The sequence below is a fragment of the Microtus oregoni genome, unplaced genomic scaffold, assembly GCF_018167655.1.
Source record: "Microtus oregoni isolate MIOR12 unplaced genomic scaffold, Mior012 000014F_ref0000157, whole genome shotgun sequence".
NCBI classification, from domain to species: Eukaryota; Metazoa; Chordata; class Mammalia; order Rodentia; family Cricetidae; genus Microtus; species Microtus oregoni.
The window spans coordinates 45,271,125-45,288,432 of record NW_024543073.1 but is presented as its reverse complement, the minus strand read 5'-3'; the positions used below and the strand labels follow the sequence as shown (position 1 = coordinate 45,288,432).

The window sequence follows — 17,308 nt, the reverse complement described above, 5'->3', positions numbered from 1 at the left end:
GAACCTCAGGCTGCAAGGAAGGAAGATCTGCCTGCCTCTGCAGACAGGGGAGGAGTGAGTGTGGCTTGTCTCTTAAAGAGACAGAGCAGATGATTACAGATAAATTCAGCTTCATTAATGCTTATTCATAAATCATCCTTAAATACAATGTATAAAAGAAGTGTGTGCCGCAGAACTTGGAGCATGGCTTGTCAGGAAGGACACACGGAAGGACACACACGATAATGGCACAAATGTTCCTTCATCAAGAACTGGCGGCAACAGACACGTCCTGACCAACTGGGAAACACAGTGAGAGCAGGAGCCACTTTTGGCTGCTTTGCCTGCTTTGGGTCCCACTCCTCCTACCAGATTGCCCCATCCAGCTTTAATAGAAGAGGAGGAGTATAGTCTCACTGCAACTTGATATGCAATGGCTGGCTAACATTGGTGGGTGAACTGGGAGAATAGGAAGGAGGGGAAACTTTGGTTGGTATGTAAAAGATAGGAGAGAGAGAGAGAGAGAGAGAGAGAGAGAGAGAGACAGAGACAGAGACAGAGAGACAGAGACAGACAACTCACCTGGGTAGGGGTGTGGGGATCTAGAAATATTAGTAAAGAACACCAAGACATGAATAAGACAGAAAAACATAAAATAGTGCCAGGAGAGAGTTCCAGTGAGTACTGAAATTGCCCGAGTTTAATTTCCAATTGCTTAGAATACCCCTGACCCCAAAAGGTGGGAGTAAGACAAAAAACTGCAATGTCCTGATACAAGGAAATGAACAGACCAGTTGAAGGTCATGGGCTACAACCACAGTTAACTACTCTGTTGCTACAACAAAACAAGGCACACTCATACCCTAGACCAAAACATTCGGCAGCAAACCACTTCCTGAGTGGAATCCAATGTTATCTCCTTAAGGGAACTGGAACCTTAGTGGGATCCTCAGACTTTTGTTTGAGGTAGAAACAATCTACTTCCCTATTCCTGAAATACAAGGTCTGGCTATTAGCCACACCTGTTGACAATAACCTTGAGAGAACAGAACTTTCTGACCTAAATCTAGGTGGGATCTTAGTTTGAGGTACAAACACAGTAGCCTTGAAGGAACAGAGGTTAAGTTCCAACTCTCTGACCTTTGGTCAACCGTGGAAATAGGTTCACATTTTCGGGCCTCCACAACAGATAACCAAACAAGCAAAAGAGAGTAAAAGGCTAGGAAGTTTGACTCTGTTCACGTGCTTACTTCCACCCCCACCCCCAATTCACTTTGTTTAAGAGATAATGGCAGAAATCATGCTTTAAAAGATAAATAAAACAGCTTGTAGGAATGTTTACTTTTGTAATTTGCCCATTTCCATTACAATTGGCAAGCTAAACTTTACCTGGCATGTTTCCTCTGGCCGTGGGTGCCTGAGCTCTTCCCACAAGGTCCTCAAAGGTCACATTACACAATTTAGGTGAAGCAGTGGGTTGAAGAGCAACATTAAAGACAAAGTAGGCAGACAGGTCCCTATCTTGGGGTAGCTGAATGAAAAGAAACCAGAAAGCAAGAAGCAGGAAAAGAAATGTATTGAGAAGTTGAAACCAGATACCCTGAGTGTGACTTCAACCAGGGCAGCCAGTGGAGGAAGCTGAGGGAAGGTCTCTCTAGGGAGGTGAAACGTGGCAGGATCTTCCAGGCAAATGCAAGGAGTGGGCAAAGGCTCCAGAGAAGAGAGGGCAGGATGTTGGAGAAAGAGCCGGACAGAGTGGGGCGGGGTGTAAGAGAGGTACACAGGACCTAAAATAGAGGCTGGGGGAATTAATCAGGGGAAGAAAAGGACACCTTCCATGGAACGGGGTTGTGCAGGTGTTTCAGCTGGTGTTTTAATTTGATGCCATGAATTTAAAGCACAATAGGACTATGTGACTGCAGCACAGAGCTCTGCTGGGATGTGTGATGATGGAGCCGGACAGAGACTGTGGACTTCTGCCAGGGGACGAAGACAGTGATGGGTCCTGGGATCCAAGCAGCCGATGCACACACAGACTAGGAGGTCAGATGCAAACAGGGACGGGGCTTTTGTGAAAATATGATAAAGAGGAGGGCGGAGGAACTGAAACGGGGAAGGAGTGCGTCTTCAGTGCTAGGCTGTGGGTTTTGAGGGGGTTGGAGGGGAAATGGGGTCGAACAGCGGTGCTGCAGCAGCTGAAAGAACTACTGGATGAGCAGAGAGGGAAGCAGGTGGCGCCTGAGAAGTGAGAAGCCCCAACACACTCAGCCACAAGAGCGCTTTCCTGGGCACTAGGGAAAACACCTCCTGTGCACTAGGAAAAGCACACCCTCCTTAAAACACCGTACTTCCTCGTGACTCCCTATGGTGCTCTAAGATGGAAGTGTGGCATCTCATCCTTGATGCAGTCTGCGTGAAACTGGCTGACTCTGAAAGGTGCGGTCACGGAGCAGGTGGCCAAGGCCGTGAGCCCGTTCTAGACACCCCTCTCCAGAGGTGATCATCTCCCCATGGAACAGGGCTCACCTAATACAATGTGCTCCTATACTGGGCCCCCTCTCTTTTGTTATGGCCTTATAGTTGGTCCCCTGCACCTGTGGGATCGTAAATTAAAACTATTTGAAAAAACTTGCTTCCAGACTGAATCTGTGCAGGCTTGTTTTCCTTACTATTCTTTAAACTATTGATACAACATTTGAACTGTATTGATTAGGTATTATAAATAATCTGTAGAGGATATGTATAGTCATGTACAAACACTATGCTATTTTACAGACTGGAACACCCCTAGATTTTGTCTGTAATGACACTGGAACCAATCCCCTAAGATCCCGAGGGGCAACTATACTTAATTTTGTTTTCAAGACATGTTTGGCAGATGATTTCTGGGAAAGAAGCTACTGTTATCAGATAGCTACTATATGCAGACATAAAAATATAACCCTGAGAAATTGCAATCTAGGAAAAGGAGTGCCAGGCCTGCTGTGGGTAAGTTGAAAGTTTTCTCTGCCAATCTTTTTTTCTTAATTTACACGTATCAGTGTTTTGCCTGCACGTATGTATGTCTGTGTGAGGGAGTTACACAGTTGTTAGCTGCTGTGTGTGGGTGCTTGAAATTGAACTCAGATCCTCTGGAAGAGCAGTCGGTGCTCTTAACTGCTGAGCCATCTCTCTAGGCCCTAAGCCAATTTTTTGGTACAGCAAAAAATACTAATGAGCAGGCTACTGAATACACCTGGGAGCAACTGCTTATGGACTCACCACTCAGGATGAATGACACCCAGCCAATAAAGATGTGAGGCAGGAGACTGAAAGCCTTAAGAAGGATTTGTCTCTGTCTCTAGCTTACGATACATGATCCATCCCTCCGTAACTGCATTCTGAGCCCACCATGGGTGAGCTGGAACTGAGTGTGTGTGTGTGGGGGGGGGAGTGAGAACAGGCCACTGCAGGGCAGGGGGTGTGACTGGGGCTGCAGGAACGAGAATGTGGACTACACAATAAGAAAGGCCATGGTAGATGGGTGCACAGCAGAGGCAGGGTGAACCAAACTCTGAATTATAAACTGTGCTGGTGTGGGCCAAGGAAGTGATACCAGCGAGTGCAGAGCAGTTCCTACAAAGAGGAGCACCTCGAGCACTCACTGCTATGGCTCCTGGAGGCAGTGAGAGTGAGGGTGGGAACCCAAGGACATCCGGAGGGGTGATGACAGCCAAAGATGAGTAGGTGTGCTGCCCTCTCTCACACTGGATGGTGTTTGCAGATGCCAAGTTGGGAAAGAGCGAGAGAGAAAGGGTTTAGTGACTTCCTGGATGTAGGGATAAGGACACAGGCGAGGCTGACCCACCAGCACAGTGCTGCTGACGGCTCACTCCTAAGATCAGAATAGGGAGGGGCAGGAAGATGCAAGTACGCAGGTTCCCTTGTCACATAAAGCCACCTAAGTGCCTACGAGGAGGCAGTAAGATACCCACACTGAGTCTGTACACACCAAAGCCAGACAGGGTCCGGGTGCTGGGAGGGGGGTGCACATAAGCTCACCCTTAACCCGGAAGCTATTTCCAGCTGACAACCCTTGCAAAGGACCCCAGACCTGGCAGTAGATGGACAGTATGTTTTGGAGAATCATAATGTCAGTATTGTCTTATAATGCTTTGTTTAGGCTTTTTTTTTAAACCTTACTTGTCTTTTGCTTATCTACTGTAATTTCCTATTTGGTGTCTTTATGGGTGTGTGTGTCTGTGTTGGTGCTTTTTTTCTTTTTCTTTCTTTTCTCTGTTGGCTTTGTTTTATTTTGGTTTGTTTTTTATTGGCTTGTTTGGGTATGGTGCTCGAGGGTGGATTGTGGGGGGGATCTGAGAGGAGATGAGGAAGGGGAGAATGTGATCAGAATATACTGTGTGAAAAAACTCATTTTTAAAAAGCTGTTCTGAACTACGTTTTGGCTGTCTTTACCACTTTATAATTTACTGAATGCTTTACTATTGGGCACACACAGGATGAGCAAGCTAACACCCCACATTCTATTTGGTAAAGATTCTTTACATAAGTGACAGATAGCAATTTATACATTTAACAACTACATTATGTTGGCAGGTGTGTTTCTGTCCGTTTGTATTAAGTCAAGTATTTATCATTAAGAGAAGAATTATGTGTTCCAAGTTACTGGGGGGAACATGAATGCACACCGATGATGTCTCCTTTCCTTTTGTTCATTCTGCACACACTTCCTGGATCCCTGTAGCGTGGGAATGTAACGGGAACAAAGCAAACCGCTTCTAGACACCACCAGGGGTCCATGACAGGAATTGAACTTGGTGCTAAGGTGATGAAACTGAGGGACTCACATGGTTCAAAGGGGAGGTGGATTACAACATCAAGATGAGTAACAAGCTGGGAAGGCAGGGTGGGCAGGAGGACATGCCATCAGAAGGAATAAACAGAAATACAAGAAATGCGGCAAAAGCTCCCAAGGGCAGGGGGTATACTGTTTATTGGAAATATGTGACTGACAACAGGGTGCATTTTTCAACTGTTATTTTGTAGTTTATTAAATGGTAATCTTTGATTACTTTTAAATCACCCCAATTATGCTAAATTTGATCTGTTTTATAAGTGTAAAATTAAAATGTCTGTGCACTGGATGCTCTGGTCCTCTGTATAGAACTGCCTGTTGTCTGTCAGCTTCCCTATTGTGAGTGCGGCTAGCCTGACTGGGAGGCAGTCTGAAGACTGTGTGTTCTCTGCTCTGGGGTGGAGCAGCCCGGAGTTCTGCAAGGGAGCCCTGGGAAGGCACTCTCCCTTTCTGCAGAGTCTTTCTCAGAATTGCACTGAAGAGCAGCTGTCTGGAGACTGTGTTTATGGACAACGTCTGAAAGGCCTGTCTCCTGTTTGGCACATACGGCAATCATAATGATGATGGCGGTGACAATGACTGAAGTCGTAGGGTTCGCTTGTGTCAGACTTTGTGTCCAAGAACTTTACAGCCATCAATAATTCATTTAGCCCTTACAATCATACTTTGAGAGGTACTGTAATTATAATATTTAGTAAATTGTGACTGGGAGCTGGGAAGATAAAATGACTTGAACATGGTCATCCAGCAAATGAAGGCTAGAAACAAACATGGGTCTTGACCCTGAGTCAGGCTCACACACCATTTCTCCAAAGCCTACTACATTCATTCTGATATTAAACTCATCTCCATGACTGTGGCTGCCCAATGACCTAACCCCCAAATTAACAAACACACCCAAGAAGACCCTCATTTTACATATGCATGCTCATAAATAAGTTATCTAATAAAGTCATAGGAAGCACTACAGAAGAGTTCTTGTTGCTTGAGAAGGAAGGTTCTCGGGTCCAGCCGGGATCTGTGCAGAAAACCAACTGTGATGCGGTTTAATGTTAATTAAAACTTTAAGGATGGAAATGCTGAAACCACACACTTTGTTTTCTTTTTTCATTCTCTCCCCTCACCTGCCCTGACTTCACATAAGAATTCACAGCATAATCAGTCTAGGGAGAGCAGCTAGACCAGGGCCCTTACCTGTCCAATAATGAGAGGAACCACAACCGTCATAAAAAGCTGAGAGAAAATTGATGTAAAAGGCACAGAAGAGGACGAGCCAAGCTGGAAAACAGGAAGACGCAAATTAGACGTACTGTAAGTCAGTAATAAAATACTGCTCCTAAGTCAATAATACGAGGAATTCATTTCATTTCCATAAATTTCTTTCACAAGCACTATAATTTGGCAGTAATCAACAAAGAGCAAGTGACATTATCTCTGATTTTCTAAATTTCACATAAATAGATTAAGTATTTTAATACAGAATTCTATTAGAAAACTAAGATCAAGGAAAACTGAAGTTATATAATCATCTTAAATTCCATTTTATTATACACTCTTGGATAGCAGAGTTATTCTACATATACCATATTTCACATACAGTCATAACTTATGTGAGTATTTCATCCATTTGTAGATCCTAGAATAATAAACAAACATGTCTCATTCTCTTATCAATAAAATATTTTCTTTTTTTTAAATGAAATATTTTCTAACTTTCCTTAATGAATCTCAGTTCCTTTACAATTCACTATTACACATCTAGCTAATGAGAGAAATCCTAAAACATAGCTTCTTTTTCTTTTTTTTTCTTTTTTTTTTTTTTTTTTTGATTTTTCGAGACAGGGTTTCTCCGTAGCTTTTGGTTCCTGTCCTGGAACTAGCTCTTGTAGACCAGGCTGGCCTCGAACTCCCAGAGATCCGCCTGCCTCTGCCTCCCAAGTGCTGGGATTAAAGGCGTTCTTTTTCTTTTTTTAATCTTTCTGTATGTGTGTGTGTGTGTGTGTGTGTGTGTGTGTATAGAAGAGCAGATATATATGTGCTACAACATGTGTGTGGAGGTTAGAAGACAACCTCAGACACTGGTCCTCGCTTCCCACATTGTCTGAGATAGGGTCTCTTGCTCACCACTGTGAACATCAGGCTACCTGGCCTGCAAGCTACTGGGAATTCTTCTATCTCACCCTCCCAGCTGGGATTATATATAGACATACACTACTTATAAGGTTTCTGAGGATTCGAACTCAGGTCCTCACGCTTGTGTGGCAAGCTCTTCACCTACTGAGTCATTTCTCTGGTCCTCTATTTTCTACTTAAAATTTTAATACACCAATTTTAAAAATTGTATGCTCTACCAAGGTTCATAAGTCCTATTTTCTCCTCCCTTGTCTTTTTAATTCTTCGTTTGTTAACAGTTACCATCTCAGCTTCACAGAAATCGCATTTACTGCAGCCTTGATGTTCATCTATATACACAGTAATATTGGCCCCAATTACCAAGAATCAGTTTCCCTGTGAACTTTGTCAACCTCCTTCTGGTATTCAAACATATCTGGACCAGTGATTGCCTGGTTCATAGATGGCCATATTCCTCTTCAGTTCTTTCTCTAACAAAGTTCTCCCAACCCACAAACATTATCTCTCTTGCCCCTATAACTTGCTTCATGTTCCTATAGATTGGACCTCGGATTTCTTATTTACCTGCTGACTCAGAATCAGAAATGCCTTTCGGAGGATAATTTTGTCAATCAACAACAATACAGCCATGACTGAGGACAGAATGTCAAAAATAAATCAAGCACTTAGACGAATGGCAGCAGCAGCTCAGAAAGAAACGATGTAGACACATCTGACGTCTGGTGCATTTGATGAAGGACTTTCTACATTGCTCAGGGTAGCCTTGCACTCAAGATTCTCCAGCCTCAGCCTCCCAAGTTGTGGGAGTATAGCCATGCCCCACTGAAGGGAGGACTCTAGCCAGCCCGAGCGAGCATGGCGAGCATGGCTCCACTTGCTCTGCCTTGCTATAAAGCATTGGTTACATTCCTAAAGCTGGCCACCAAGGTCTAGTCCCTTACTTGGCTACTTCCCCACTTGAAGCTGACTACTAAGGTCCAGCTATCAAAGTACTGAAGTTCAGGAATCAAAAGCTCCCTTTGGCTCACCTAATGAACATACCCAATTAAAATTAAACACTTCATCCAAACATGGGGTTTCCCTCTTTACCTTTATAAACTGCCACTTTCCTATGTACCACACCTATCTCTTTATCCAGAGGCCATCCTTTGTCATTGTCACCTATCCTGGAACAAATACCCCTTCCCCTTCTACCTTGTTCCCTTCCTCTTCTCCCCCATATTCTATTTCCTGTCTTTGTCTCTTACTCCCTGCCCTTGTCCCTCTGAGGAAAATAAATCTCCTTTGTGCTGGGAAGTTGGTTCTGGGGGTCCTGGGCAAACTGTTTCCTTTCACCTACTGAATATAAAAAAAAGAAATAGGAAAGAAAGGACATGACTGCTTCTAGGAATGGTGGAGGAGAAAGTTTACTGTAGATAAAAGGGAGAGCATAGCCAGAGGCAGGGACAGCCATGAGAGTGCCTGTGACCAGATCCAGCTGGGCTATGTGGGGAGAGGGAAATGGGAAGGGACAGAGGGAGAGGGGAACCAGGTGCAGCAGCCATGAGGGCAAAGGTCCTAAAAGGGATGGATAACCAAAATGTCTGGATTATAAAGGAAAGAGCCTCTGGGGGAAGGGCATCACATAAACCAGAAACCAAAGTTAAATCAAGATGAGGTAAGCAAATTAAACAGAACTATGACCCCTAGTGAAACAGAAGTAGCATTATGTCTCCCAACCAAAAAGAGCTCAGAGCCACATGGCTTTAGCACAGAATTCTACCAGATTAACAGCAACACTCCTCAAATTATTTCACAAAACAGAAATACAAAGAACATTGTCCAATTCTTTTTAGTAGGCCAGAGTTACCCTGATACCTAAACTTAAAAAAAAAAGACTCAACAACAACAACAAAAAAAGAATTACAGATCAACTTCTCTTATGAACACAGATGCAAAAATTCTCAGTTAAATATTTTCAAACTGAATAAAAACATAAAAAAAAAGATCATTCGCCAAGATCAAGAAGGTTTCATTCCAGAGATGCAGGGATTGTGCAACATAAATGCAATCAACAATATTAACAAATGCAGAAAAGGCCTTTGATAAAATCCAACATCTTTCATGATAAAAGTCCTGAAGAAACGAGGGATACAGGAGACACACCTCAATATGATAAGGCAGTTTACAGCAATCCCACAGCCAATGTCAGTCTAAATGGAGAGAGACTCAAAGCAATTCCACTCAAATCTATCTTCACTAATGAAAAGTAACAAAAAAGGCTTTCCTTCACTCTGGTAAATTTCATAAAATTTCGTTCCCAACCTTAGACTCAATCTTTATATAGTCAAGATACCAAGACTGTGTCCGCCCATCAGGGGCCTATGCTCATTTAATACCAGCTTCACCACTGTTCCCCAAACTGTAGCTCCTAATCCCTTTCCTGTGTAACCACGTAAAGTAAAGATGTAGAGCATCAAACAGAAGTGAGGCTGAGGAAGACGGGCGATGAGTTGCAGGGACAGCTTTCTATGTAAAGCTAGACTAGGCAAGTAACGATCACAAACTTGCCTCACAAATATTAACTCTTCCTGATGCAATGGTTGAAAGCAGGAAAAAAACAGATTGAGATACTGGATAAACTTCAAATACCAAAGCCTTCAAGTTCCGGATGTCCAGTCTAATGCTGCATTCACAAGGTTTCGAGTGTCTGGAGAAGCAGCAGGATTCTGGTTATAACTGTTGGGTAAAGACAATTCCTGCCCAGAACCTGGACAAGGAGGAGGTCCAGGCATTCTATGCCCACGCCTGATTTCTGCTGTGTGAATAACTGCTTTCACACTTGAGTGAGGATCCAAATGTGGACAAAAGGACCCTGGGAAGCAGCCAGCTTCCTCCACCACGGGCTTAGTGGAAGACCAGTTACTAACAGGACAAGCTAATTCAGGCCCAGCTTCTATCAAGCATGCTGCCTGAGTTTCACAGAAAACACACCTCATACTGCCAACTTTTAAGACAGAGCATGTTAAATACATGACACAGTTAGCACTTAACAGAAATATTGTACCTCGAAGCAGAAAACTTATAAGTAGTTTGGCTTTGTAGCTTTAATAGTTTGTACTGAGAAGAAATGATACATAAAGACTCAATATATGAGAATTTAAGCTCTTTATGTTCAATCACTCCTGTAGGGAACAAAGAAAGCCGTGTGTGTGTGTGTGTGTGTGTGTGTGTGTGTGTGTGTGTGAGAGAGAGAGAGAGAGAGAGAGAGAGAGAGAGAGAGAGAATCATGGGAAAAGCTGGAATGAGGAGGGAGGAGTGGAAATGATGTAAACGCAGTACTCATGTATAAAACCCACAAAAGAATAAAAAATTAAACAAAAAAAGAGGAGAAAGATACGCTTGTAAGCAGACCTGGCCATCACCCTGTAACACGAACTTGCTCTCCCCCTGACACCTGGATACAGTTTAAATCTTATTTTCTTAGGAATTCTTTCTAAAACTCCTTCCAAATGCTGATTCCGCCCTCCCCTCGTGGGGACCACAGTTCCAGGGTACTTGGCTCGCAGCATGCCAACGGCTCTTTTCCAAGTCTGTCCTTCCAGGGAGAGCGTACACACTCAAACACTGTCTTGCTAATGTTCACAACTAGGGAAGCGCTTAGAAACTACAGAAGGGGGGCTGGAGAGAGATGGCTCAGTGGTTAAGAGCATTGCCTGCTCTTCCAAAGGTCCTGAGTTCAATTCCCGGCGACCACATGGTGGCTCACAACCATCTGTAATGAGGTATGGTGCCCTCTTCTGGCCTGCAGACATACACACAAGACAGAATATTGTATACATAATAAATAAATAAATATTAAAAAAAAAAAGAAAGAAACTACAGAAGGACTAGTTAGGCCAGAATGCTTGGCCCAGGCATCTGAGTGACAGGGACGGGCTCTGGCAGGACTAGAGTGCCTCACAGGGCCCCAGCTGCTGCTGTGTCCACACTCTGAGAGTCATAAATCTACTAGGCACTAGGTGCTGAAGACATGTGTCAGTTTTTGAGGGCTTATAATACACAGAGAGGAAGGAGCCTGGTGTGGTTTCTTTGCATTCTCCTAACATTCCTGAGGTAGGTGACAAAGTCTTAGGTAACTCACAGATCTAAGATCGGATCAGTCTGGCCTCCCTCTGCCTAATCATCTCCTCTGAGTACTGATAAGCACTAGATCCTGGTTCTTGAGTATCCTCTGCCCACACAATAAATCTTATCAAACCGAATCAGTATGACCAGATTTAATAAAGCAAAGCAATCCTGTGCGACTCTTGGAAAGGCAGAAGAAAATGAGATGGCAGGTCTAGTGACCAGGTCTTAAATAGGCGTGGTCTTGAACAGCTCTCAGGGAGGAGCTGACTCTTGGTGGGCTTTCTGAAGGACGGGGTCTGGAATAGGAAGAATGCCCAGCAGAACATCTGGGCGGAGTTTGGAATAGGGGAGTGAAACTGGAGCGGAGATTCCCAACAAGTATAACAGTAGCATTGATTGTGGGTAGACTTTTATGTGGCTGATACTAGATGCTTAATATGTGTTAGACAGTTTGACTCTCACAGAAACCCTGTGAAATGGGACTATTAAACCTACTTCAGTGGCTAATAGTTAAATAGACTGGATATGCTCACTATAGCTACAAACTGACAGAAGCAGGATTTGATCCCAGAGGTGCAGCTCCAAAGCGTTCCACTCTCTGGCACAGTGATTGAAGAAGGTTCAGAAGGTAGACAAGGCAACAGGAGTGGAAGCCAAAGCTGGATTCTTCTTTTCTTGCTGGTGGGGTTGGGGTGGGGACGTGGATGATTCAGTCACAGGACACAGTGGGTTGGGGACAGAAAGGGGTAGATGATTGAGCCACAGGACACAGTGGGTTGGGGGCAGAGGGGGGTAGGTGATTGAGCCAGAGGACAGTGTGGGGTGGGGACAGAAAGGGGGTGGATACTTGAGCCACAGGACACAGCGGGTTGGGGGCAGAAAGGGGTGGATGACTGAGTCACAGGACAGTGTGGAGCGGGGACAGAAAGGGGTGGATGATTGAGCCACAGGACACAGAATCATGAATGGCTCTTCTCAACACTCCCAAGAATGGTACATAACTAGTAATAGCTTTGTCTCATCAGAGGGAAGCTAATTCAGTACGCATAATGGACGCCTTGGGGCTCTAGCGTTTAATTCCCCAGTCTGGCAGAGCATAGTTTACTGCAACCACTATATTCAATTTAATAACGACTTTGCTTGGAGAGTAAAATATTACTGGTCCAAAGTAGCCAGGCTCAGAAAGACAAATAAATGACAGCTCTGAAGAAGGGATGCTGATGGCCTGCAGAATTCGTTACCAACCAACATTAGGGACAGAGGGAGCCTTTTCAATCACTCCTCTAAGTGGGCTGACCTGTAAACTGTCATTAATGCGTGGGGCTATCACCTGTTCTGGGGGGTCTCTAATACCTTTTCTCTCCTGTCAGGGAAACTCATTAGCTGCGGGCATTGCGATTTGTGTCTCTTACCTGCTATCAAAACATTATTGTATTCAATAATTTACTCTTGATGATTGGTCTTCGCTTTTATTAGAAAAAATAGAGCTATGTATAGTTTATACTGTAGAACGGCAAATGCCTGCCAAATTTCATTTTATGGAAAATAAGCAAGGAGTGGTTTAAGATATAATGAAAGATTCACACACATATACACACACACCTGCATGCACACACTCACAGATGTGCCCTGCCCAATTTCTACCTCACACACAGGGCCCAGCCCTGGGGGAAGAGGAAGGGAGGCCTTGCTTAGTACTGGATCTTAACTTTCTTATAAATACACGGATGAACACCCATGTCTCTTGCCTGTTGTGAAAACCAGCACCACAGGGATGTCTTCCTTTTCAATTCCTAACCTTCTCCACGGTCTTTTCCTCCCTGGTAGCTCTTCCACACAGGGGTGCATGAACACTAAACTGCTGACCTCCTGAAGCCGAGTGTAGTGTATGCCAGGTGACACATCCAACATTAAAATGATCGGGATGCTTTTTAAATTAAGGTGAGAAGTATGATTGTTACACAGCCACATTTATTCAGCTGTTTACATTAAACTAAAATTGAGATGCTGCAGGGAGAACATATTAGGTGAGAAAATGATCTTTTATTTTACAGCTAAATGCATATTTTTATTCTCTGAGAAATAAAATAGGCTAAATATTTTTAGAGATAGAATAGTATATAAAGTATGGTTTCATTTTTATGTTGATTTATTATTTTTGATCTTTATTGAGGCATAATTGACAAAAATATACAAGGAACAAAAGGTGTGATGGGCGCCATACTCAGTAATGACTATGTATACGGTGTGATGGGTGTCATACTCAGTAATGACTATGTATACGGTGTGATGGGTGTCATACTCAGTAATGGCCACGTACATACGGTGTGATGGGCACCATACTCAGTAATGGCTATGTATATGGTGTGATGGGTGTCATACTCAGTAATGACTATGTATATGGTGTGATGGGCACCATACCCAGTAATGACTATATATACAATGTGATGGGCACCATACTCAGTAATGACTGTGTATATGGTGTGATGGGCACCATACTCAGGAATGACTATATATACAGTGTGATGGGCGCCATACTCAGTAATGGCTATATAAATATGGTGTGATGAGCACTGTGTGATGGGCGCCATACTCATGCTATTTAACATATCCACCGGCTTGCATAGCTTCCTCTTTGTGTTTATGGTAAAAATATTAAGATTTACTCTTAACAAATTTTAATCATGCAATGATTTAGTGGGAGGCACCATGCTGTTATTAGGTTCCAACACAGTCTTCTTTTTCTTTTCTTTTTTTTGGGGGGGGGGTTTCAAGACAGGGTTTCTTTGGAGCTTTGGAGCTTGTCCTGGTACTAGCTCTTGTAGACCAGACTGGCCTCGTACTTACAAAGATCTGCCTGTCTCTGCCTCAGGAGTGCTGGGATTAAAGGCGTGCGCTACCACAGCGTGGCCCAACACAGTCTTCTTAAAACGGTAAGCTGAACCCTGGCATTCATCATTCCAGTCTGGCTCTCTGAGCTTGACATTTAGAGATTCCTCAGGTGAGTGAAACCACATGGCACTTGCCTATGTCTACCTTCATTCAGCTTGACATCCTCTGTGTTTATTGATGTATGCTAATTCAGTTTAAGATGCTAAAGTTGCTTTGGATTACTTTAATGGGAACTTGTTTTTTTGGTGGTTTTGAGGATTGATTTTAGGGCACCACTGAGCTGTACCCCATTCCTGATGGAAACTATGTGTATAAATTCTAGTTACTCAAAACATGTAGTCTTTAATGAAATGCACCCTGCTAAACTGTACAAGTGGCCTCTCCCAACCCAAAGAGGAAACACAGGACTAGGGGCAGAGGCATCTAAAAACAAACTTTGCTCTTGGCTTTCTGAACAAATAGTTCATGTTATCAATCTTGAGTTGGTGAAGGAACCCAAAAGTCTGCTGAACAGTCCCGTAAACAGAAAGGGCATACACATTCCTCTAGAAGGGGACAAGGCGGCAGCAAGCTGGAGTGTCCTGCTCACACAGAAGCCCTGGGGCTGGGCTGGAGCAGGACATGGGACAGGCGTGACCAAAGCTGCTCCCTGAGTTCACTCCAGCCAGGCCAGGGGAGCTGGAGGCCAGCAGTGGGACGGGCATGAGTCAGGGGCCCTCCAGCAGAGGTGTTATCAGTGTCATCTCTAGAGTTCTTGAGACTGCTTCCCAGATGTTCTGGCTTCCCTGTCTCCCCCATTATAGTTCAGTAAGGCTTGTGTGTGCTGGAGGTGAAGTGTGAGGTGGGGAGTGGGGGACACATAGAATTTATAATAGGTTCCACAGTTTAGCTACACAAAAAATTCTCAGAAACAACCTCTGTGTGACTAACAGAAGCTACCTCAGCCTGGAGAGGAGTCAATTGAAGCAGAAGCCATCTCGTGTGACTCAAGACGGACAATCAAACAGCTGGTCTCTCTTTCTCTTGCTCTCCATCTATCAACATGCTGTACATACCACTCATGTGACAAATGAGTACATAATCATAATTGGGAACATAATATAAAAATGATGATTATCGTACATGACATCTACAGCAGGGTGCTGGCTAGTTTATGTCAACTTGATACAAGGAAAGGGAACTTCAAATGAGAAAATGCCTCCACAAGATCATGATGTAGGCGAGTCTACAAGGCATTTTCTAAATTAGTGATTGATGGAGGAGGGCCCAGCCCATTGTGGGTGGGACTGGTTGGGACCATCCCTGAACTAGTGATCCTGGGCTCTTTTAAGAAAGCAGGCTGAGCAAGCCAGGAGCAAGTCAGTAAGCAGCAGGCTCCCTTGGCCTCTGTGTCAGCCTCCAGGTTCCTGCCCTAACTTCCTTCAGTGATGGACTGCTACCTAGAAGGATAAGTGAAATAAACCCTTTCGTCCCCAAGCTGCTTTTAGTCATGGTGTTTCATCGCAGCAATGAAAGCCCCAACTAAGACAAGCAGTATAGACTATTTCTGTTTATAGTGACAGGATGGAGAATTGACATTTCTGTCACAGGCATCAATTACCAGGAAATGAACGACGGCTATAGACTCAAAGGCTGCTCCAATGAGGACCCCTCTTTTCAATAAACTATTAAATACAGTTGGAATCACAAAGACTGGTAATTAATGTTTTCTCTAAATTTCTTCCACATTCTTAACTTCTGTTTACCCAAATAAGTGCTCAGCTCCTTCAAGCCAGTAATTACGTTTTCTGAGTCTTGTATAGACTATAATTGCGCAGGAAATAGTAACTGAGGGCTAAAAATCGGCCATCAAATGGTCTCCAAAGAGTCAGGCTTCTTAAATACAACTAGGACGAGCCCTCGACCCAGGGTGAACCGCCCACTGCCCCCTTGTCTTCTTTACCAGTTATGCAGTCTGGCTGAAATTATGAAACAATTTGGAGCCCATTTTCTCATCTACAGGTGGTCTGTTTGCCATGTGCCTACAGAGCCTGAAGTGACAGCTACTCAGTAAACAGCCCTCTGGAATCTCCACTTGCTGTGGGAGCTCCTTTGGCCAGTAGCCAGGCAGGAAGCATAGGCACGATGACCACGCAGGAAGTAGAGGCAGGGCGTTGAGAACAGGAGAATTCTGGGAAGAGAAAGGAGTCAGTCTACAGTCATCACTCAGATGCAAATAAAAGGTACCAAGCCACGTGGCTAACACAGACAAGCATTATGGGTTACTGTAAGATGTAAAATTAGTTAATATGAAGCCATGGAGCCGCTGCCGCTGCTGGAGACAGACACATTGGAACCTTGCCAGTAGGCCATGAGTCTCGTGGTAAAATATAAAATAATAGAAATGGGTTAAATTAAGACGTAAAGGCCAGCCAATAAGAAGTTAGAGCCAATAGGCCAAGCAGTGATTTAATTAATACAGTTTCTCTGTGGTTATTCTGGGAGTCTGGGTGGCTGGGAAATGAACAAGCGGCCTCCTACTACACCCACTACCTTGGTGTAGAATGATTATGGATTGTCAACTTGGTATGACCTAGAAGCACTGGAGAGACAGCCTGCATGGGTCTGTGAGGGTCAGACAGTGGAGAGACAGCCTGCACATGTTTGTGAGGGGTCAGACAGTGGAGAGACAGCCTGCATGGGTCTGTGAGGGTCAGACAGTGGAGAGACAGCCTGCATGGGTCTGTGAGGGTCAGACAGTGGAGAGACAGCCTGCATGGGTCTGTGAGGGTCAGACAGTGGAGAGACAGCCTGCATGGGTCTGTGAGGGTCAGACAGTGGAGAGACAGCCTGCATGGGTCTGTGAGGGTCAGACAGTGGAGAGACAGCCTGCATGGGTCTGTGAGGGTCAGACAGTGGAGAGACAGCCTGCACATGTCTGTGAGGGTCAGACAGTGGAGAGACAGCCTGCACATGTCTGTGAGGGGTCAGACAGTGGAGAGACAGCCTGCACATGTCTGTGAGGGGTCAGACAGTGGAGAGACAGCCTGCACATGTCTGTGAGGGGTCAGACAGTGGAGAGACAGCCTGCACATGTCTGTGAGGGGTCGACCATACCAGGGCCGCACAGTGAGCGCATAAATAGGAGAAAGCAGCCAAGTGCAGGCACTCATCTTCCCCTGCTTCCTGGTTGCACATGCAATGTGATATCAGCCTCTTCAAGCTCTGGAACATAACAGACTGCATCCGTGAACTGTGAGCCAAAATGACCTTTCTTTCTGCGTGTGGCTTTGTCAGGTATTTCATCATAACAAAGGAAAGTAACAAAACATGTGGAGAAACATGGTGCCTTCTACAGGT

General features: G+C 44.4%; 1 protein-coding gene across 4 annotated transcripts in view; it reads right to left on the bottom strand.

The window, feature by feature from the left end:
• The window catches only part of Slc10a7 (solute carrier family 10 member 7), a 225,644-nt gene that overhangs the window by 44,959 nt on the left and 163,377 nt on the right, over nt 1–17,308 (bottom strand). For all 4 annotated transcript variants that reach the window (XM_041663234.1, XM_041663232.1, XM_041663235.1 and 1 more), the window contains one exon: nt 6,029–6,112. In XM_041663234.1, coding sequence (XP_041519168.1) covers nt 6,029–6,112 — 84 coding nt within the window. The remainder of the gene's footprint in view (nt 1–6,028; nt 6,113–17,308) is intronic.